Here is a 19,749-nt window from a genome sequence, read left to right on the forward strand (position 1 = left end):
TTTTCAAGACATCAAAAGACTCCATTTTCATAAGCCTCTTACTCAACAGGTCAGCACTCCTACTGAAGTAAATCTGCTATATTAATAAGGAGTAATGCCACACTGTGGGTGACCTACAATTTTTCTACTAACAGCTAAGGCCTGTTTAGGCTCCTACCTATGGAGCCATGGGGAGAAATCAGATTACCTATATTTCTACCACAACAACAGGATACACCAAACAATAAAAACTGAAAATACCCTTCCATTTTAAGATCACAAATAGTGTGTATACAGAACTAAGCCATTCATAATCACCTACATTTTACAAACATAGAAACTATTATAAGGTAAAAACATACGAGTTTCTGGGAACTAGAAGTATTAATTACAGTATTTACTCACCAGAACACTGCTTTTAAGCTTCTTAGATCAAATATAACATTGTTAAAGTATTAGCTGCAAAACCTAAAATATTAATATTTTCATAATTACATTTCTTACCTATCAATACTTATTATATAGGCTACCAAACAATAGAAAGGTATAGTTCTTTTTCAAGCACTGCTTTCATGTTCATTATGCATATTTTCACATATGTAAAAAAATAAAATATATTTTACCTTTTAGCATGATGAAAAAACTTTAAAACCTCACAAATCCCTGAGTGGAAATCAAATACCAAAAAAACACCCCTGTACAATCAGAAGTCTAGTCTTCGGGGTGGGAAGGAAGAGAGAGAGAACTGGAGAGAAAAGAATATGCCAGAGATAAACTGAAGTAATCACAGCAATGCTTGCTAGTTTTTAAAGTCTTACAAAGTATATCCACAGTGACGGTTCCCCTAAGAAAAACTTGTAACATTAATTTAAATTTAAGTCATTAGAATTCCTCTTCTTTCTCATTATGAAGCCTGTACTTCATATTTGTCAGGTGGTAGCTACTCAACTCCTCTTTCTGACAGCCTGTAAAGCATCAGGAAGCTCAATATTTGTAACACACACAATATAAACTGTGGAAGTTATCTTGTTTGATTAAAGTTTTGTGTTAGGGTGTTAGAATGTCTGGATCAATATTATTTCTGCTGAACAGGCAGAAAGAAAAAACTAAATCTTTCGGAAAAAATACTTCAAATTAAAATTGTTACTGGATTGCTACACATAATAAAACCACCCTCAAAACAAACTGCACACACTCTAAAAACGTTCCCAAGTTGCATGCCAGACTTACAGAATAAATTTAGGCCAGTACCAAGCACTCATTTCTTCCCCGTGTGTAAATGCGACACAATCAGGCCTCACATGCAGGCCTCTCTCTCCAATACAGGCAGGACCTTTGTTCCATACGTCGATGTTTTTCCCCCAAAGCCCTTGACATAACTTTCCATTCTTTCCCCTATTATTTTCCGGTTCACAGTCTAGACTTTCGGACTCCCGTTCTGTGAAAACCCCTGGCTGTCGAGAAAGCCAGTGCACCAGGAGGGCGGGGGGAAGGGGGAACAATAAAAAAGTTGAACAGCAGGAAGACGGGCCTACAGGTCTGGCGAAAGCCCCGGTGTGGGTTTGCTCCCCAGCCCCAGACGAGCAAAGCGGCGACCAGGAGGCGGCTGCCCTCGGTCCTACCGGCACCTCCAAACTTCTCCCACTCGCCGGCCCCCCCAGCCCGCCGGGGAAGGGGAAGGAGGAAGAGCCAGGCAGGAAAGGCAGAGCCCAGCGTTTGATCAGCCTCCAAGTACGACGCATTATGCAAGCAAGCGCGAGGACCAGGCAACTTGCTTCTTGACTGAAACCAACAAAAACATCAGCTCTTAAGCATTAGCTGCCAAAATATCCCCTCCCGGGGGCAGCCAGCACCCTAACTCCGACCCTACGGGCGCCTCCATTCTCTTCCCCCCCGCTTCCTTCCCCCCCCACCCACCCAAAAGCTTGTGAAACATGGACGTCGACCGATTATTTAGCATTTTTATCGAGCCGGGCAGGGAGAAAGGAAGCAGGAGTTGCTATTTTTTCCTTTAAGATATTCGATAGTTCCTTCAGGGGATAAAAAAAAAGAAGAAAAAGGAAAAATAAATAGAAAAAAATAGAAGAAAGACCGAGCCATGAGGGAAAAGGGGGCCAACCGGAGCGGGGGAGGGAGAAGACAGGGAAGGGCAGACAAATCGGTATGGCAGTGTCAACACTGACACTGCCCTTTTGTATCAGCAGCTTCCCGGGGCCCAGAGAGGGCAGGCCGCGCTCCCCCCGCTCGCCGGGCAGCCCGGGCGAGGCCAGGCGGCAACCCTGCCCGGCGCCGAGGGGCGAGGGGATGTCCCCAGAGCGGGCCCCGCTGACTGCCTGGCCATTTTGTCAGCTCCGTTTCCACCCTCCTCAGCGAGGGCTCCCTTCCCTCGCCCCATTACACTCCTCCGGGCACCCACACACTCACACTCACCAGCGCGGCGTCGTGTCGTCCCCGTCTACCCCCCACCCCCCCATAACAATGCTCCGGGATGGCGCTGCTCCCCTCCCCCTGCCCCGGGCCGCCGGGAAGGGCAGCTCGGCTAACACCAGGGATGACACAACAGGCCCGGCCGCCCAGCCCGGTGACGGCCGAGGGGCCCAGTGCCACGCCACCCCGCACCCACCTCCCCCCAGAAGAGCGGAAGGGCGCTAGGTACCTAGTTTGTCCCGATGCGGCCTCCGCAGACGCTCCGTGCCTCCCCTCCTCCCGGCAGCAGCCGCCTCTCTTCCCTTCAATTATCAGCTGAAGCCGCAGCACCCAACAGCGCCCCGTCCGCTGCCTCCGCCGCCGAACCCCTTCCAACGGCGCGAGGGGGAGGCTGGGGGACTACTTTCTCCCGGCGCCGGGGCCCCGCCGGGGCCTGCTCGCGCCCCCGGGCCGACCAGCGGCCCCCGCCCCGGCTGGCAGCCCCCGCCGCGGCTGCCGCCCCCCCCCACAGCCCCCGCCGCAGGTCCGTGTGCGCCCCTCTGCCTGCGGTCGGCGAGGTCGGCGTTCCGGCAGTCAGTATCCCTCCGCCGGGGTCGTCACCCCTGGGTCCGCGCAAGTGTCTCCCTTCGGGTGCGGGCGGGGGGCGCGGGAGGGGGGCGGAGCCGACGGGGGCGCGGGTCTCTGCCGGCGGCGGGGACGCAGACCATGCCCGGCCACCGTGTTACCGCTGGGGCTGCCCCTTTAAGAGGGGGCTGGGCTGCCGGTGACCCCGCGTGATGTCCGCCTCTTCCTGGTTGCTATAGACACGGCCTTCTAGCGTCCCAAAATGGCGGCGCTGCTGCCGGAGGTGGTGTTCGAGAGGCGCGGGCGGGCCCCGGCCCCCAGCAGGGACCTCTGCCAGCTCGTCGTCACCCGGCGGGAGGTGGGTGCCCTGGGTGGGGAGCGGGTCTGCCCCACCGCTCTTCTCCCCTCGCCTCGCTGTCGCCGCTTCTCCCCCGCCCGGGAAAGCGGGCGGGCGGGCAGGCAGTTGGGGCCTCCCTCGGCTCCAGCCGCAGTAGCGGCTTTAGCGAGAACCCATCTCTGGGGAAGGGCCGGTGAGGGGCGGCGGGGCCGGCAGCGCCGTGCTGGGGGAGGGCGGGGGTCGCCCGTTAACGCCGCCAGGGAGCGACCCGGGAGGCGCCGGCGGTAAGCGCTGCTGGTTAGGCCTCCCGAGGGCCGGGAACGCAGCCGGGGGATGCGGTGCCGATGAGTACCTGGGGAGCAGGTAGGGGGTTGCTGCCAAAGAGGGTTATTTCCTGGCACAGGCGAAAGTCGAGGAGGCGAGGCGAGGAGCCTCTGTATGTGGGAGATTCCTTCTACCTAGAGTATCCCAGGCCTGTGGGAAGGGGCTCTGGGGGAGGACCAGAAGAATAGAGGGACAAAAGATGCATCAAAACAGTGAGTTAGTAGCCTTAGGAAAAACTGTGTACACATCTGTCGTTTTGTAACCTTCAAACAAACTGAAGTCTGCCCTCAGAAATGTTTCACAAATAAATGAGATACTAGCATTTAAAGTAAATAAATAACAAATCCTTAAGTAATGTCACAGTATTTCTCCTAAGGAAAGATAAGTTTAGCAGCACTCTCAGAGTAAATAGACTTAAGGCAGGGGGAAACAATAGTCTCATTCTGGGAAAATAAAATTAAACCACCCATTTGGGAATGGGAGGACCCTGTATATACTCTATATGGTCCCTGAAGATGTTTACATGTCCTGCCTTATGACTGTGTACATAACTGGTTTTCCAGCCAGGGAAATAAGCAATGTGAAGTACCCTGGAAGATATTTTTCTAAATCTTTTGTGAAATATGCTGCAAAATGTGCTATATGAGCATTTTTCAGAATAATCTAGTAGTAATCATCAATGAGGAATATCGGATAGTAAATGAACTAGATTTAACAAATCAGATTATGGGTTTGTAAGGTTGTGAAATAAAAATGCAAATTTTCTATAATTTTTGTTTCATTATGACCTATTTTTGACTGGGTTGACTTTGTATGTATAAGAGATGAACACAGATGCTTGTCTCAGGCTGGATATACTGACTTAGAAGTGGTGAAGTTTCAAAAATTTTTCTGAGAAAGTTTTTAAAAAGTTTCAAAATATGTTGCTTTTTTGTTCTGGTGAAACTAGGAGAAGTTTTTGTTTTGTTTTCCCAAAGTAAACCAAAATATTGAACTTATTTTCTTCCAGGGATGAGGGAATTATCAGGTTTGTAATTAGAATTAAATGTAATTCCAATTAAAATTGGAGGGAGAGGTGAGAGGCTGAAGTTCAGCTGCCATTCCAAATGATCTGTGTTCTGTATATTATATGCTGCATCATTTGGTCTCTCTGGTGCCAAGATTTTCTTTTTAAATCACCAGTGTCTTTAGCAGTTTCAGAAGAGGTTTTGGTTTTGTTCTCATCAAAAAAGAAATTTAAGATAGAACTGACAAGGCAACTTTACGGAGCTTTGAGTTCCACCAAGATTGAGAGTGATTACAGTGCCGCATAATAGATGTGAAACACATGCTTTTCTGTAGCTTAAATCTTGTAATGGGCCTGTCCCATTGACCTCATGGGAATGACAGCAGTGCCGTGTTTGTTCATAGAAGATGTAATTGAGTGTTATGGGGTTTTTACTATTAATTTTTACACTCAGATAATAAAAATAACATATTCCTTATTATCGTCAGTTTTGTGTTTCTCATCGCCTTTTCCTGTCAAACACTGCAGATATCTGTTTTTTGTTTTGTTTTCAGCTGCCCAAATATATCCTTGAAACAAGCCAAAGTCGGTTAACAAACTGTGCAAAAAGCTTTGTAACTGTCAGTGGAAGTAAGGTAAAATTATTCAGGAAATGTTTATTGTACGAAAGCATTACTGGGAAGTTAGTGCCATTGAAAAAGAACTGGTTTGGATTGTTTGAAAAACTTTGTTTCGATTTTTATGATGGTAAGATCATTTGAGTATGAACTGGTAAACATATGTATTTCAATATACCACTATATCCTCTGAAGCTGATGTATCTGATACTAGCAAAACTTCCCAATTCAAACATGTTTGAATTCACGATTCCTGAAAACAATTAACTTCACATCAGTAATCTTTGCAGTTTTAACTGCTGTACACATAAAACTTCTGGATGGTAGTTAGCCTTTCTGCAGGCTGTGGAGTCTCCTGAGAAGAGATCTGTGTCAAAAATAGTAATTGCTGTTATATGCATCACTGATGTGCCAAGTTATGTATCATGCAAAATATATTTAGCTGTACTGTGTTGGCATACAGGAGGCCTAGTTGTTGTTTCATATTCCCAGTGTGCTATTTTACAGTCTCCTAATAAATAATAGTCATTGCCTGAAAGACCTTACAGTCTAAGCCTCCAACCTTGCACATAGTTACGTTAATGCTGAAATATACTACTTTGAATAGTCCCATTCTTCGAAGTCAGTGGTTTCAAAACAGTCCATTGTTTTTCTTCGAAAACAAAAAGGGAGTTTGTGGTTGCATGGTGGATTTGTTTGAAGGCTCCCATATTTCTTTCAGTGTTGTCCTACTTTGAATGGTCTGCTTGGGCTTTACATGAGCAGTAAATTCAACCCCTTCAGAATGAAGTTGTTAATTTACTGAGCATGTCTCACGCAGCTCCAGAGTGTGTGTACCTGTGGTCATGGCCAAGATTTCCAGGTATCAGCTGACTATCAAGTCAAACTGTCAGAGACCAGAAATCCTGTACAAATACGGAAGGTTGTAAGCATGTGTTAGGAAAAAAATTTAGTTGGACAAGGAGGCCGTATCTGGGGGGAAAAGCAAGTCCATGGCAGCAGGTTTTGTGTTCAAACAAGCAATGTGAAATGTCTGTGCCTTTTGTTTAGCCGTTTTGCTTGTTCTAGGGAGCTGACATCTTCCTTCCGTCATGCAACCTGATATGTTAGATATGTTCTCCAGAAGGCATTTCTGAAGTCTGTGGCTGCCTCGAGTTCAGTACAGTAGGCCCAAACTGTTGTGTATTGTATAACTAAAAATAAGTGAACTGGAACTGCTGTAAATTAAAAGAAAGGATGTCTCTGAGAGCAGAGTTAAGCATACACTAAGAAGTTTGCTGAATTGAAGTATAGGACAATAGTAAAATAAAAAGGACGAGACAGATAAAAAGAATACCTAGGGTATGATACCACAAGGGCACGCATCCTCAGCTGTAAGCATGTGAATTGTTTTATTACTGCAAAAATACATTGGAAAATATTTATTTCTTTTAACATTGTCAGTTGTAATAATAGCAAGGTGTACTTCAGCATGCTTGTTTGTGTTTAACTCAAATCTAGAGAAACTAGGACACCTGAGAAAAGGAAAGCAAGGCCTGCTGTGGGCAAACAAGATATTGGAAGGAGACAAAAGCAGAGGCTACTTTCAACTCTTTTAACCAATCAGATGCAACAGTTGCGGGGGGGGAAGACCAAACAGATAGAAATACACCCATTTGTGTGGATGTATTTGTGTCCAAAATGTGACAAGGAGACCCTGACTTTTAATTTTGCAGCAAAAGACAGCTTCCATCTCAAATACAAATGCAATTGAAATGCATTTCAAAGTTAGAGCTGTTAATTGGGACTTTATAAACAAAGGTATTGACTACTCAGTAGTGAGCATGCTCTTCCATTGGCGAGTTAGAAAGGGAAGATTACCAACTAGTTTCTGCATAAGCTACTTGAAGGAGGAAGCATAAGGAGAAGGGAAGATCCTTGTAACTCGTTGCAAATAACTCTCTTTAAAGTAGACTATACAGATACATAAGTGAGTATTCATGGAATACAGTTCAACCAGCTGGATTGTGTAGAAGGAGAGATCTATTGAACCATCAGTGAAAAGAATTTTTTTTTCAAGAAGCTATTTTAAGGCTGCAATCATAACTTTACAAATGCAGGGAACCTATCCCACATAGTTCCCCTGTATGGGCATCTACCAGTCCCACTGCAGAAATATGATTAAAAGAGACTTCAGGTCATGAAGTCCTAGTCCCTGCTGTTTCATCTAGCCACATAATAGATCTTCATACCATAAATGGGACTTGATGTGTTTCAAAGGTAGTGAGGCTTTTTTTGCCTTGCTACTTCACACAGAATAGTTGTTCCAAATCGTCACTTCTTTGATGGTATAGAAATACAGTTATGCAGACATTGTGTGTGGATATCTTTTTAACTCGACTACTGCCCTTGTGTGTAAATAACAATGTTATATATGTCTGTGTGTGTGTGTATTTATATAAAATGTTATATATATTTAATAAATATGCCCTCTTGATACTGTTTGTTTGGTTTTTTCAGCCTCTGCTTGTGAAACAGACTCCCCACTTCCTGGTCACTTTAGTATGGTTCTGCTGCATTTCTTCCCATTAGAACTTTTGTTCTTAATAATAAGTCTTACAAGTGCCATGTGCAAAAGCATTGTTACTTCCCTGTGTCTTCTGGAAAATTCTGTGTGATTTAAATTTTAGGATTGTGTTTAACTTTCTGTACCAAAAACACATTAGTGACTCTTGATCATCCTTTGATCATTATTATTCCAATGTCCTTCTCCTCTGTCAACTTTCAATTTATATAACATTTTGCTTTATGGCAGAAATTATTTCTAAATGAATGACTTTGCCATTTATACTTTTCAGTTTCTCCCCCCCCCGTCCCCGACTGCTTTGAGTTGTTATGGAGGAGAAGTTGTGCATGTCAGGAGAAATATACTGAACATACTAAACAGAAAAATATACTAGGAATCAGGAATCCTGCTAGAATTCATGAGAACAGTGGATAGTTTTTGTTTTCATAGAATCATAGAATTGTTAAGGTTGGAAAACACCCTTAAAATCATTGAGTCTAACCGCTAACCTATCACTGCCAAGTCCACCACTAAACCATATCCTTAACCACCATGTCTATGCTGCTTTTAAATACCTCCAGGGATGGAGACTCCACCACCTCCCTGGGCAGCCTGTTCCAATGCCTGACAACCCTTTCGGTGAAGAAGTTTTTCCTAATATCCAACCTTAACTTCCCCTGGTGCAGCTTGAGGCCATTTCCTCTCATCCTATCGCTTGTTACTAGGGAGAAGAGACCGTCCTCGCTACACGTAGTTGTAGAGAGCGATAAGGTCTCCCCTCAGCCTCCTCTTCTCCAGACTAAACAACCCCAGCTCCCTCAGCTGCTTCTCATAAGACTTGTTTTCCAGACCCTTCACCAACTTTGTTGCCCTTCTCTGGACACGCTCCAGCACCTCAATGTCCTTGTAGTGAGGGGCCCAAAACTGAACACAGTACTCGAGGTGCGGCCTCACCAAGGCCAAGTACAGGGCCACGATCACCTCCCTGCTCCTGCTGGCCACACTATTCACGATACAAGCCAGGATGCCATGTGTGAGTGCATGTAATATTACATAGAATGGGAATCATCTTTGTCTCAAGACTGACATCAAGGATGGCAACTTTTTTAACATATGCCTCTCCATCTACCTTTCACTGTACATGTTTTTCAGTCACTCTTGAAATGACAAATTAATATTTGATATGCCAGTTATAATTTGGCAAGGTTTGTCAGAAACAACAATAGATGTTATCTGTTTGTATGAAGCAAGCAATAAATCATATGGCTTTCAACATTAATCATAAGATGACTTGAGATAGCCACACAAATAACCTTTCAAAATAAAATCTCTTATAAATTGTCAAACAGATGATAAGTACAGGTTTTGAAAAGTGCATGAGAGGAATCCATATGGTGGGGTAGTGTAGAAAAGGTCAGTCACTCATTTTAGTTAAACAAGGAATACAGACCCCTCCAAAAAAAAAAAAAAAAAGTCTGGTGCTTAATCTACTTATAGGACAGGCTGGTAACTAGAAAGATGAGGCTGGTAACAAAAGAAACATAATGGGAAAATGATCCACTCAGTGTGTACTTAATACTAGCATCTGTCACCATTTAATGAATGCTGCACTAATCGGAGGATTTTATCATGTTAGTAAAATGTTTAGCTACTTACCCATAAAAGGCAGGCATCATCTGTATACAATACTAATGTTGTTCGGTGTAGTATTCCATATATGATCTCCTCATATAATAGTCAGAATAATTTAATTTTATCAAATATGTGACTGCAGAATTGTATGTTTGGTCAGAGATCAGCGACTAGTTTCTCTAGCAAATATATATACATTTAGATGAGGAAATAGTATAAGTAACTAGGCAAACAGTTCTGATGACTGTTCTTGTTCTTTTTCATTGTTCCTGTTGTTCAGTATTCACTTCTACATCTTCAATCAGTTTCTGATTAAATTAATATATTCTGAACACAGCATATTATTTTGGATTCTGATAACTATAATATTTTCTTAAAAGATCCTGTAATCGTTTTCATTTCAAAAATAAAGTTATTCTCTGGCTTTTTTAGTTGTAAGTAAAAATTCTGAACCTACAGCACTTAAATCTTGCATAGTCAATAGAATTTGAATTTTAGGAGATATTAATAAGTGATTGTTTTACTAGTTGTGGGCTGGTTGTTTTTTGGTTGTGAGTACTTTCAGGCTTTATTGAAACCTGCAAGGATAGTTCCTTCATTTTGAAAAATGGTACTATAAAGTTAACTAAGTGTTGCCTTTGTATCTTGAGGTTGTTTTTAAGTCTTAATGATGACACTTAATATATAACCTACTTGATTGACAGAAGATGCCATTTGAAGTGCTTAAGCCATATGGATTGGGGGGAAAAAAATAGCAGATGTTGTTATAGTAATTAAGCTGAAAATAATTTCATGTTATACGAAACATTTTTCTGCAAACTAAGTCTGATTTTAAGTAAAGATCTGTGGGAGGTGAACCTTTTTCAAAGTCATACTATTTTATTTGCATTTGAAACCAGAAGGATGCCATACCAGTTATTGCCTAGCTGAACCAATTCTATTCAAGTCTCCTGTTTGACATTTCAACCAGAGAATTTGAGTTCTTAACAAATGAAAAAAGCACACAAATTTCTCTAAAGGGGCTTTAAAAAATGACATTTTGTTATGAGCTGTTTGCATAGAGGACTTCAATGGCATGAAGTCTTAAATTAGCAGCTTTTTGTTGTTGTCTTAAATTAGAATAATTTCAAGTATAGTTTAATGATTTCAGGAGAAGGAAGCCATTTTTCTCCATTTCAGGAATTGCTCTGTTATGCTGAAAAAGTGTATTTTCAAAATAATTAAACATTTTCGTGGTAATTGAACCACACAGTACTGAGCAATTGTTATCAGGAGAATCTTTGTTAAGCCTAAAATACATAGGGAAATCTCCTTTGCTTTTTTGTTGTCTCTAATTCAGATACGTAAGTAAACAGTAGAGCTGCTTGGAAAATGGAGACAGTATCTCTGTGGAAATAATCCTGTATTGGAAAAATATTAATATTGTTGTCAGGTGTTTCTGTCCAAAGCAAAATATGTTGGTTTAACAATGCTATGATGTTGTGTTATAGTTTGGATGGCTGATAGTATCTCTCACTTCTTCTATAATGCGCCACCTCTGGATGTATGCAGCTCCTAGATCTTATCCATAAGGTTTTGGAGAAGATTTGGGAATTCTTTGGTCATGCTGCAATATTGAGGGTGTAATACAGCACAAGAACTCAACAGACATAGGAAAATTTGGACTTTTTAACAACCGAGATGCAATTTGTGATGTGTTGCAGTAGCAATGTTGGCATTTCAGGGCTTTCCTTATTGGTGGATCAAGGTTTTTCTGCAGAAGGAATCATATATAGCAATATAACTGGTGTTTTTTTCCTTCCCAAAACACTCAGTTCTTTCAGCTTTTGGGTTGTTGTTTTTTTTCCCACATACATTACTAAATGCATAACCCTGTGGAACATTCATTTATGAATTTGTCATTAGAGATATAACTGATATTGAGTCCTTAAGTGGTTATTAATTGTGAAGTTCAGTTGTTTGTGAGCCTATGATAATTAAATACTGTCATGTGGGCTTATAAAATCCCTTTTTCAGTAGTGGTTGAACTGTAATTTGAAGATACATTGGAAAATTGTCATATCAATTTCAATTAAGGTATGTTAAAGATAATAAAGTCCTTTTAGTTAATTCTCTGTTACTATTATTTGCTACTAATCCGTTTTTCTGTATCACTGGTAGCCTAGGATTATTTTTTTATTTTGTCTAGGCTACTTTTTGTCCACTTGTAACTAATCTTTAGTATACAGGCAGTAGTATCACAATGAATTGCAATGTTTAAGCTCCCATTGTATTTTGTTTTATGCATGGCTTTAATATTTGTGGCTTTCTTCAAAGGTATCATGCTCCATCTAGTTCTACCTGCTAAGAATGATTTTCAGGTCATTAAAGGGTAATAGTTTCTCAAGGTAAGCAATGACCACTATCTTCTGCTTAATTAAGTAAATGTTTCCTACTGTACCTGAGTGTCTGTTATTTACATGTTCATTATTGTCAGTGCTTGTTCTTCCAGAGAAAAAATTAGTTACATTATTCACTTGCCTTACTTTAGGTAGTACAGCCCTTACCCCTGTTGCTCTCTGTCTCTGCAAACGTCAGGAGTGATTCTACTTTCCTGTTACCAAAGGTAAGTTTGTGTTCCTATCTATTGTCTTGTTTCCCTTCTTCCTGCTTCAAGTTAGGAAAATAATTACTTCTACTTTTCTGTTGCCTTTATTAACCAAGAGCAATTTTCCTTACTTCATTTTCTACATACACAGCAGCATTCATCATGAAAACCCATCCAATATGTTTACTTGACTAGGTGTGCCATATATTTAAACTTTGTTCATTTATCAAAAATCAATTAAATGCACTCAGTAATGTGTTTGAAGGAAGGAAGAGTAGAAAGCAAAGTTAGAAAAGGATCAGGATTTTTATCTCGAGGTGTGCTATACTATGAAAAGTCTTACCTGAAGAGGCACCGGTGTAATTTAAAATTTGTTTTTAAACAAGCTTGCTAAAGCTGGTCTAAACTGCTCTACGGGTGCTTATGGTAAATATTTACTTGATTTGGATTAGTATAAGCTAAATCAATTTGTGTTAAATAAGCCTAAATTAAACCAAAGTAAAAGTGCCTGCAGCTTTTGGACGGACTTCATTAAATTAGATTAAAATTGTGCACTGGGTGCAACCAGTGTAAATGTCATTTGTTGGATAAAACCTGAATTAGGCAAATTATCTGGAGAAGCATAGTAACCAGAAGAAAGAAAGCTAGTGCATACTAAAATGATCAGAATAATTTGTCAAAAAGGCAAAATTATATTGTAGAAGCAGAAGCCTAGGAGAGTGTCTAAAGCTAGAGTTCTAAATAACATAATAGGATGATAGTGAACAATAGAGAGAAAGGAATGACAACAGATGGGGACCGCAGACAAGAGAAGCTGTGTAGCTGGGAAGCGTCAAAAGAGCAAGCAGGTACTTGTGTCAAAAAAATGCAATGTTTTTAATATACGTGCCCATCAAATTATCATGACAGCTGATAATGAAGGGATAGATTTCAGCATTCACTAAGTTGTTTCTACAGCTGAATTGTGCAGTTGTTCCTCCCTACGCAGTTTACAATGAGGCTGAAACCTACAGGTAACAAGGGTTACGTTTAATGTAAAACAAGTAATTAAAATTGGACTGGACAAAACTAGTGTTTGAAGAAAGACAAAAAAAAAGAACGTTTCAGAGAGCATGCTACCTGTAGCACTGAGCTGATAATTGTGACAAGTATGCCTTTTTCTCTATTCACAGCTTTTTCTGAAAACTGGAGACATGGGTAGGAATCTAGTATGTCAGAATGCCTGCACAATGTGATGGATTTTTTAGTGTTCCTGTCGTTTGATCAGGTGGAATTAAAGCTGTCAATGGACAGCAAGGGAACTTTGAAAAACACTTTGGGAGTGTTAGTCTGTTCTTAAAAAGTGTGATGAGATTTTAGGGGCCAGCACGATAGATGTTTCTCAAAATTTGGAGTGAGGGATGTCAGTGGTGAAAGTGAGCTGACCACGTAAGAATATAGGAAAACAGTTTTCAGCAGATACTAGACTAGACTGGTTGCAGATATGCACAAATCAGAATGATAAGAATTATCCAAGAAGGGAGCAGTAGTATGACTGAACTAAGACTTCATCTGTAATAAAAGGGATTGTCAGATATATGCACATACGCTGCTAAAGAAGATGCAGATTCCCTAGAAAAGGACTTTCCATTGTAACACTTCTGTACTTCAGGACTTTTATACACATAGCAGGGAGTCTGCCTGTTCTGTTGTTTGTGGGGCTTTTTTTTTCCCTCGAATGAATTAAAAAACAATGCAGGGGTGGGGGGTGGGGGGAAGAAGAAGAAATTTAAAGTGTAGACTACACCTGAAATTTTAACAAGGAGACTGTGAAACTGAAGTAAGGAGGATGAAACTAAAAAAAAATTGTTTCAAATGAAATCTGTCAGTGTCTTACCCATCTAGAAAGGAAGGTTGTCTTGCACTTATCTAGCACCCTTTGTTCTATTTAATAGTGGAATAATCTCTTTGTGGCGGTCTTATCTAGGTCTGCCTGTTTAATCACATTAATAAACGGCAAGTATCATGCTCATAATTGAAGACTCTGATCCTCAAGAGTAATTTTTATTCCCTCTGACAGTGTTGCTTTCTCCTCAGCACATACACCGCTCCCTTCTGCATTGTCTCTCACTCTTCTGCTCTTGTATTGCATCCACTGATGTGTGTCCACAAGGCTGTGTAAAGGTAGAAATTAGCCTCCAAAGCACCTGTGCTGTAAGCATCTGTGCTAAAGATCTTTAGCCTTTTTTGTGTGTGTTTGCTTTTATTTTCTTGCCTTGTTGTTCCTCTGGGGCTTTTTTCCCCTGCAAGCTCTGGGAAAACCAGTGAGGAAAGATACTGATATAGGAATAAACCAGGTATGTAACTGAGAGGAAGGGAAGAGACCATGCTGAGGCAGCAGATTTGCTCAAACATAACTACTGCAACCCCCAAAGGAAAAGACAATTATTTTTCCAAGCTTTTTATTCCCTCTTCCTCCTGTATTTAACTAAAATGTTTTTCAGATACTTTAAGGGGAAGCCTCTGGTAGTCATGCACACACACACGCAGGCAGAGCTAATCCCTCAGCTGAAGTGGGTTGATGTTTCTGAGGGGGGGAAAGGAACAGCTTTGTAGCTGCTACATGTGAAATTTTGGAATTGTGACATTTCTCCTCTTCTCCACGCGCCTGAAATATTTGTTAATAGCAACTTACAGAACAGTTTGCACTGACACCAGGAAGTCATCTTTCTTTCCATATGCCATTGTCTTTACAGTTGTACTCTACTGCAGTCACTGTTCTATTTTTGTTTGCTAACTAAATTGTTTTATCTTCTCCTGCTATTAATAGTAATTTGGGGGTTTTTGTCTCCAAAACCAAAGCAGATGTAGGGGAGGGGAAGTATGTGGGGTTGCATGATGACTGTTGTGATCCTGAGAAGAATCTGTACAAACTTTCAAGTACACAGTGTTGTCCAAAATTTCAACCTGATGGTCTGAAAGAACTTTTTTTTGTCTTGTAAAACAGCTTCTTTAGCACAGCATCTTAGGTTTTGCACTTTAGACTCTGGTATATCTGAACCGGATATCACAAAATCACAAAATGGTAGGGTTTGGAAGGGACCTCTGGAGATCATCTCACCCAACCTCCCTGCTTGAGCAGGGGGCACAGGATGACATCCAGGTGGGTTTTGATTGTTTCCAAAGAAGGAGACTCCACAGCTTCTCTGGGCAGCCTGTGCCACTGCTCTGGCATCCTCACAGGAAATAAGTTTTCCCTCATATTCTGGTGGAACTTCCTGTGTTCCAACCTGTGCCCATTGCCCCTTGTTCTGTTGTTGGGCACCACTGAAAGGAGTCTGGCCCCATGCTCTTGACACCCACCCTTTAGATATTTATAAGCATTGATAAGATCCCCCCTTCAGTCTTCTCCAGGCTGAACAAACCCAGGTCTCTCAGCCTTTTCTCATAAGGGAGATGCTCCAGTCCCTTGATCATCTCTGTAGCTCTCCATTGGACACTCTGCAGTAGTTCCCTGACTTTCTTGAACTGGGGAGCCAGAACTGGACACATTACTCAACATGGCCTCTCTAGGGCTGAGTAGAGGGGGAGGATAACCTCCCTCGACCTGCTGGCCACACTCCTTTTAATGCACCCCAGGATAAGTTGGCCCTCTTGGCCACAAGGGCATATTGCTGGCTCATGGTCAACTTGCTGTCTGTATCCCATAGAAGGACTGAAAAGTTGGCTATGTCTAATAAATCCCAGAGACCTGATTTTTTATTTCCCTCTTCTCATGAATGCATGAAGAAGAAACTACTATCCTATACAGATGTGATCCTAGTAGTCTGGACAAAATATTAATTTTATAACTTCCTGTACTATAGCAAATGCAAACACAAAATTTTGGAGTAGTTGTCAAATGAAGCACAGGTTTTGTAAACCCGACTTTAAATTTGAAAAAAGGTAATAATTTGCCAGAAGATGAGCAAAAAGCATCCAATTTCACAGACATTAGAGGCAGCAACTAGTACCTATTTGATTTCACATTGTGCATGCCTGAAATGTGGAATGACATCAGTGTATGGGTTTAGTTTAACTTCAGTTTTGTGATCTTGCACTGTTGCAAGCGGGTGTGGTTCTTTTTTTTTTGTTCTTACTCCTAGAAAGTTTTCCTTCAAAGACTTCAGGGAACACTAAATAAATGAAGCCTTCATTAACTGCAACCTGGTGATAGACCATTTTACCTTCTTATCCAATGGAGCAGGTCAAAACCTGCCAAAAATTTTGAGGTACACAGGTATTATTTCCCTGAAACAGACACCCTTGAAACCAGGGTACTTCATTCTGCCAGGCTGCATTTGCTAGTGAACACTGTTCACATTCTTGCATATTAACCAAATCAAGACTCTCAAAATAATTTCCTTTAGCCAATCATAGCAAAGTAACAGCTTTAATTGCAAATGTTCAAAATCAAGCAGAAAAATAAAAGCTTTATTTAAAAAAAAAAAAAGTCAAAGCAATCATAACAACCAACTCTGTTTTCCTCTGTACTTCAATCTCTCTGTATGATTCAGAACTTCAAATCACGCAAGCCTTCCTGAATCCATCTTTCTCCAAGACCATAGGAAATGTGCCATAAATTGTAATAGTTATGAAATAGTTTGTGGAATTTGTAATTGAGACTACTGGATATTTGTTAAAGAAAACAGTTGCAATGGAAATAGCACGGTTGCTTTGTTATGTTCTGCAAACTATTAAGGCTAGGGAGGTATTATTACTTTCTAGATCTTTCCAGAGAAACATGCAGGTCTGCGGTTTGTACGTGTGTTGTAGCTTAACAACATTATGTGACTATTCCTCACTGTCTTGAGATTTTCTCTAAAAGTAATTTACGTAGGTCTTAAGTACGCTATAAACGTTCTAATTTTAACTCAAATGTATTCTATATACTTCAGTAAACTGAAGAGTTTGATTACGTTTGAATTTCAGTGTATCAACAAGAAGAAATAACAGTGAACTGTGAAGATGGTAATTTAATCCAGATAAACCAGTCTTCTCTTTAAATTGGTGCTAACTTGCAAGAACTACTTTTCTTATGCAAATATTAACATCCATATTTATGTACACTTGCATTCATTGATTACTATCTAAAACTTGAGTGCTGATTTTTTTTAATAGAAACCTGTTATAAATGGCAGGAGGCACAAATATATACAAGTAACAGTGCTAATACTACTAAACTAGTCAGAGGACAGGTGGGGCATTGTCCCTGAGTAGCCAATCAGAAAGTAAAAGAATATTTAAGAAGTGACTGTATAGCAGAATAAAAGCTTGCCTGCTCACTAGCCTAGCACAGTTGGAGACTTGCTTTAACTGGTGAACACGTTAAGCCTTTCTATTGATCAATCTAATGTAATTAGGAGGGAGAATGGTCTGGCTGGTTAGGTTGTTTAACTTACTGTATTTTATCTTCTTCAGTTACAACTATTTTTACAGCAATATCAATTGGGAAAAGCAGAATTAAATATTACTGTATTGATTTACTCTTCTTAATATTGTTCTTCTACCTGTCTCATACAGTATTTTTCTTCTCTGAATGTCTTACAAGACTCACCAGTATGTCCATTAAGACAATTAAGTTTTTTAAACTCTGTGATAGCAGAATGATCAGGTTAAGGAGATGGTTCTAAAGCCACAATGTGTTATAAGGAGTCTTCTATTATTCTGGTTTTGATTGGTAAATGAACAAACTATTTAACCAGATATGAACGTTAATCACTAATCAACTGGAAATTGTGTGATGAGGAGCTAATAGTTTAGTGCAAACAGTATTTTTCGCTTTATCTAAAGTGTTAAATGTTTTAGCAGTAGTTTTGGAGCATTTTGTCTTCTATTAAGCTATTCATGTTTATGATCTTAAAGCCCAATTATAAAATTAAGCTGTTTTTCTGTTGTCACTTGGAAGATAAAGATGGATGATAACCATTTCAATAGAAATGAGTGGTTACGACTGATTTTCAGTTCTGATGTTTATTACAGCAACCCAAAATCTCCAAAATAAGGCAGACTTTAAAATGTATATTGAGTTTTGTTTGGGTTTTGTTCTTGGTTAGTTTTTTTTATTTCACTCTTACATGGAATAAGGAAGTGGGAAATAACTGTTTTTCCGGATGGAAGGTGAATTCCTTGTGAATTCTTTCTATACTCTAGGTCAAGCTAAATGCTGTGAGGTAATGATGGTGTACAATAGGCCATCCATCCTCATCCTCTGCTGACTCTTCTCTGTATTCTTATATTTACAAAGGACTGAAATAGCCAGCTGAACATTTACCTTATATCCATACATATTATAGAAGCATGGTTGGGCAAAAGTTTGGATGTTCAGGTAAGTGTCTTCAGGTGTTCATACTTGCCAAAAAGCTCCATACAACATGGCAGCAAGGCTCTGAAAAATCGAGTAGTAGGCAACAGAAGAGAAACCCCAGTGTTCACAGGTTGAGATGCTGATGGAATTTCATAAAACTGGCAAAAGATGCCTCTGACTGCAGGGGCTTAGGTCCTGCTATTAAAAAAAAATTAAAAAAAAAACACAAAGCAAACAAAAAAACCCGACAGCTTACTGCAAGCAATAGTTACGAAAAAGCTTCTTAATTTTTGCAACACTTGTGTAGCCATCATTAACTAACTTAAACATGACACTGACTGCGATTTTCTTTTGTGTAGGGACAATGAGGAAACTATTAGAAAAAAAAGTTGCTATGTAACTGCCAAGATCATGGTATGAATATTGGGTGATATTTGTTAGCTGTCATCTCTGTAACTATCATTTTCTTTAAATAGTTCACAACATCTTGTGAGTTACCTGTATGTTGCTTGTTATGCTGTATGAAGGCACAGTGGGAATATTTATTTAAACAGAGGGTATCTTTTCATTGCCAAAATCTAACTGGTTTTGGAGGCAGGAGAGAAAAGGGAGACATAACAGATTCTTCAGTTCCACAAGATCTGCGTTCTCGCTTTTAAGTTAATCACAATATGCCATTAGTAGCCTTACATGAAACAATTGCCCATGTGTGTTACCGTTCTTCAACAGCTTATCCCACAGGGATCAAAACAGCATTTTCTTTAGCTGTATCAGTGCGTAGGGATAGCCTCACTCTAGCTCTTTATAAAGCTATTTAATACTTTTATTTTTTTTCTTTTGCAAATACCTGTGCATTGTTGGTGCTACTTGGTTCTATAGTTTAGATACAATACATGGTTGCCTCTTGTTAGTGAAAAGTGAGTAAAATTTTAAGGTTCTGCATTTTTTTAAAGTGACCTAGAAGGCTAAGCTTCATTCACTTGCAAAATGAGCATTGCTCTGTCCAAGCCTAATGATTTCTATTGTCATGTTCAAATTTACCTTTGTTACTTATGCAGTGCAGACGTAGCTGCAATTGCGTGAAAAACTTTACAGTACTGCAGTATCAGCTTCTCAATTAGATGTGGCTATGTTAGAGTAGAAAAATCTATGACGCGAGGAGTGCTTTTTCATAAGGAAGATTGCATCTACACTAACAGGGACTGAAAAGACAAAGCAAGCAGGTAAGCTGGTAGTTTTCACTGTGCTAATTCATTTCAAAATTAAAAAAAAAAGTATCTCTAATGAAGGCATTTGACTTGGAAATTGAGCTTAGGTTTACACACTCTTAGGCAACATCTTAGGCTGCATCTGGCTCCAAGCAGTCAATTAACTGAAAGATATTTAGATATGCAGGTCATGGCTTT

General features: G+C 40.4%; 2 protein-coding genes across 15 annotated transcripts in view; one reads left to right on the forward strand and one right to left on the reverse strand.

The window, feature by feature from the left end:
* TRIP12 (thyroid hormone receptor interactor 12) overlaps nucleotides 1-3,086 on the reverse strand; it is an 80,185-nt gene extending 77,099 nt beyond the window's left edge. For 11 of the 13 annotated variants that reach the window (XM_075098806.1, XM_075098808.1, XM_075098805.1 and 8 more), the window contains exon 1: nucleotides 2,636-3,086. The gene's annotated coding sequence lies outside the window, so the exon portion shown is untranslated. Of the gene's footprint in view, nucleotides 1-1,209; nucleotides 1,633-2,635 lie in introns of those variants that run through there. The other 2 variants (XM_075098803.1, XM_075098796.1) reach the window with 2 other exon arrangements.
* Nucleotides 3,087-3,088: 2 nt separating this feature from the next.
* The window catches only part of FBXO36 (F-box protein 36), a 31,211-nt gene continuing 14,550 nt past the window's right edge, over nucleotides 3,089-19,749 (forward strand). Inside the window, exons 1-2 of one of the 2 annotated variants that reach the window (XM_075098815.1) lie at nucleotides 3,089-3,328; nucleotides 11,962-12,036. In XM_075098815.1, coding sequence (XP_074954916.1) covers nucleotides 3,233-3,328; nucleotides 11,962-12,036 — 171 coding nt within the window. In that variant the 5' untranslated portion in view covers nucleotides 3,089-3,232. The remainder of the gene's footprint in view (nucleotides 3,329-11,961; nucleotides 12,037-19,749) is intronic. The other variant, XM_075098816.1, reaches the window with a different exon arrangement.

The sequence above is a fragment of the Phalacrocorax aristotelis genome, chromosome 7 (genome assembly GCF_949628215.1).
Source record: "Phalacrocorax aristotelis chromosome 7, bGulAri2.1, whole genome shotgun sequence".
Classification (NCBI taxonomy): Eukaryota; Metazoa; Chordata; class Aves; order Suliformes; family Phalacrocoracidae; genus Phalacrocorax; species Phalacrocorax aristotelis.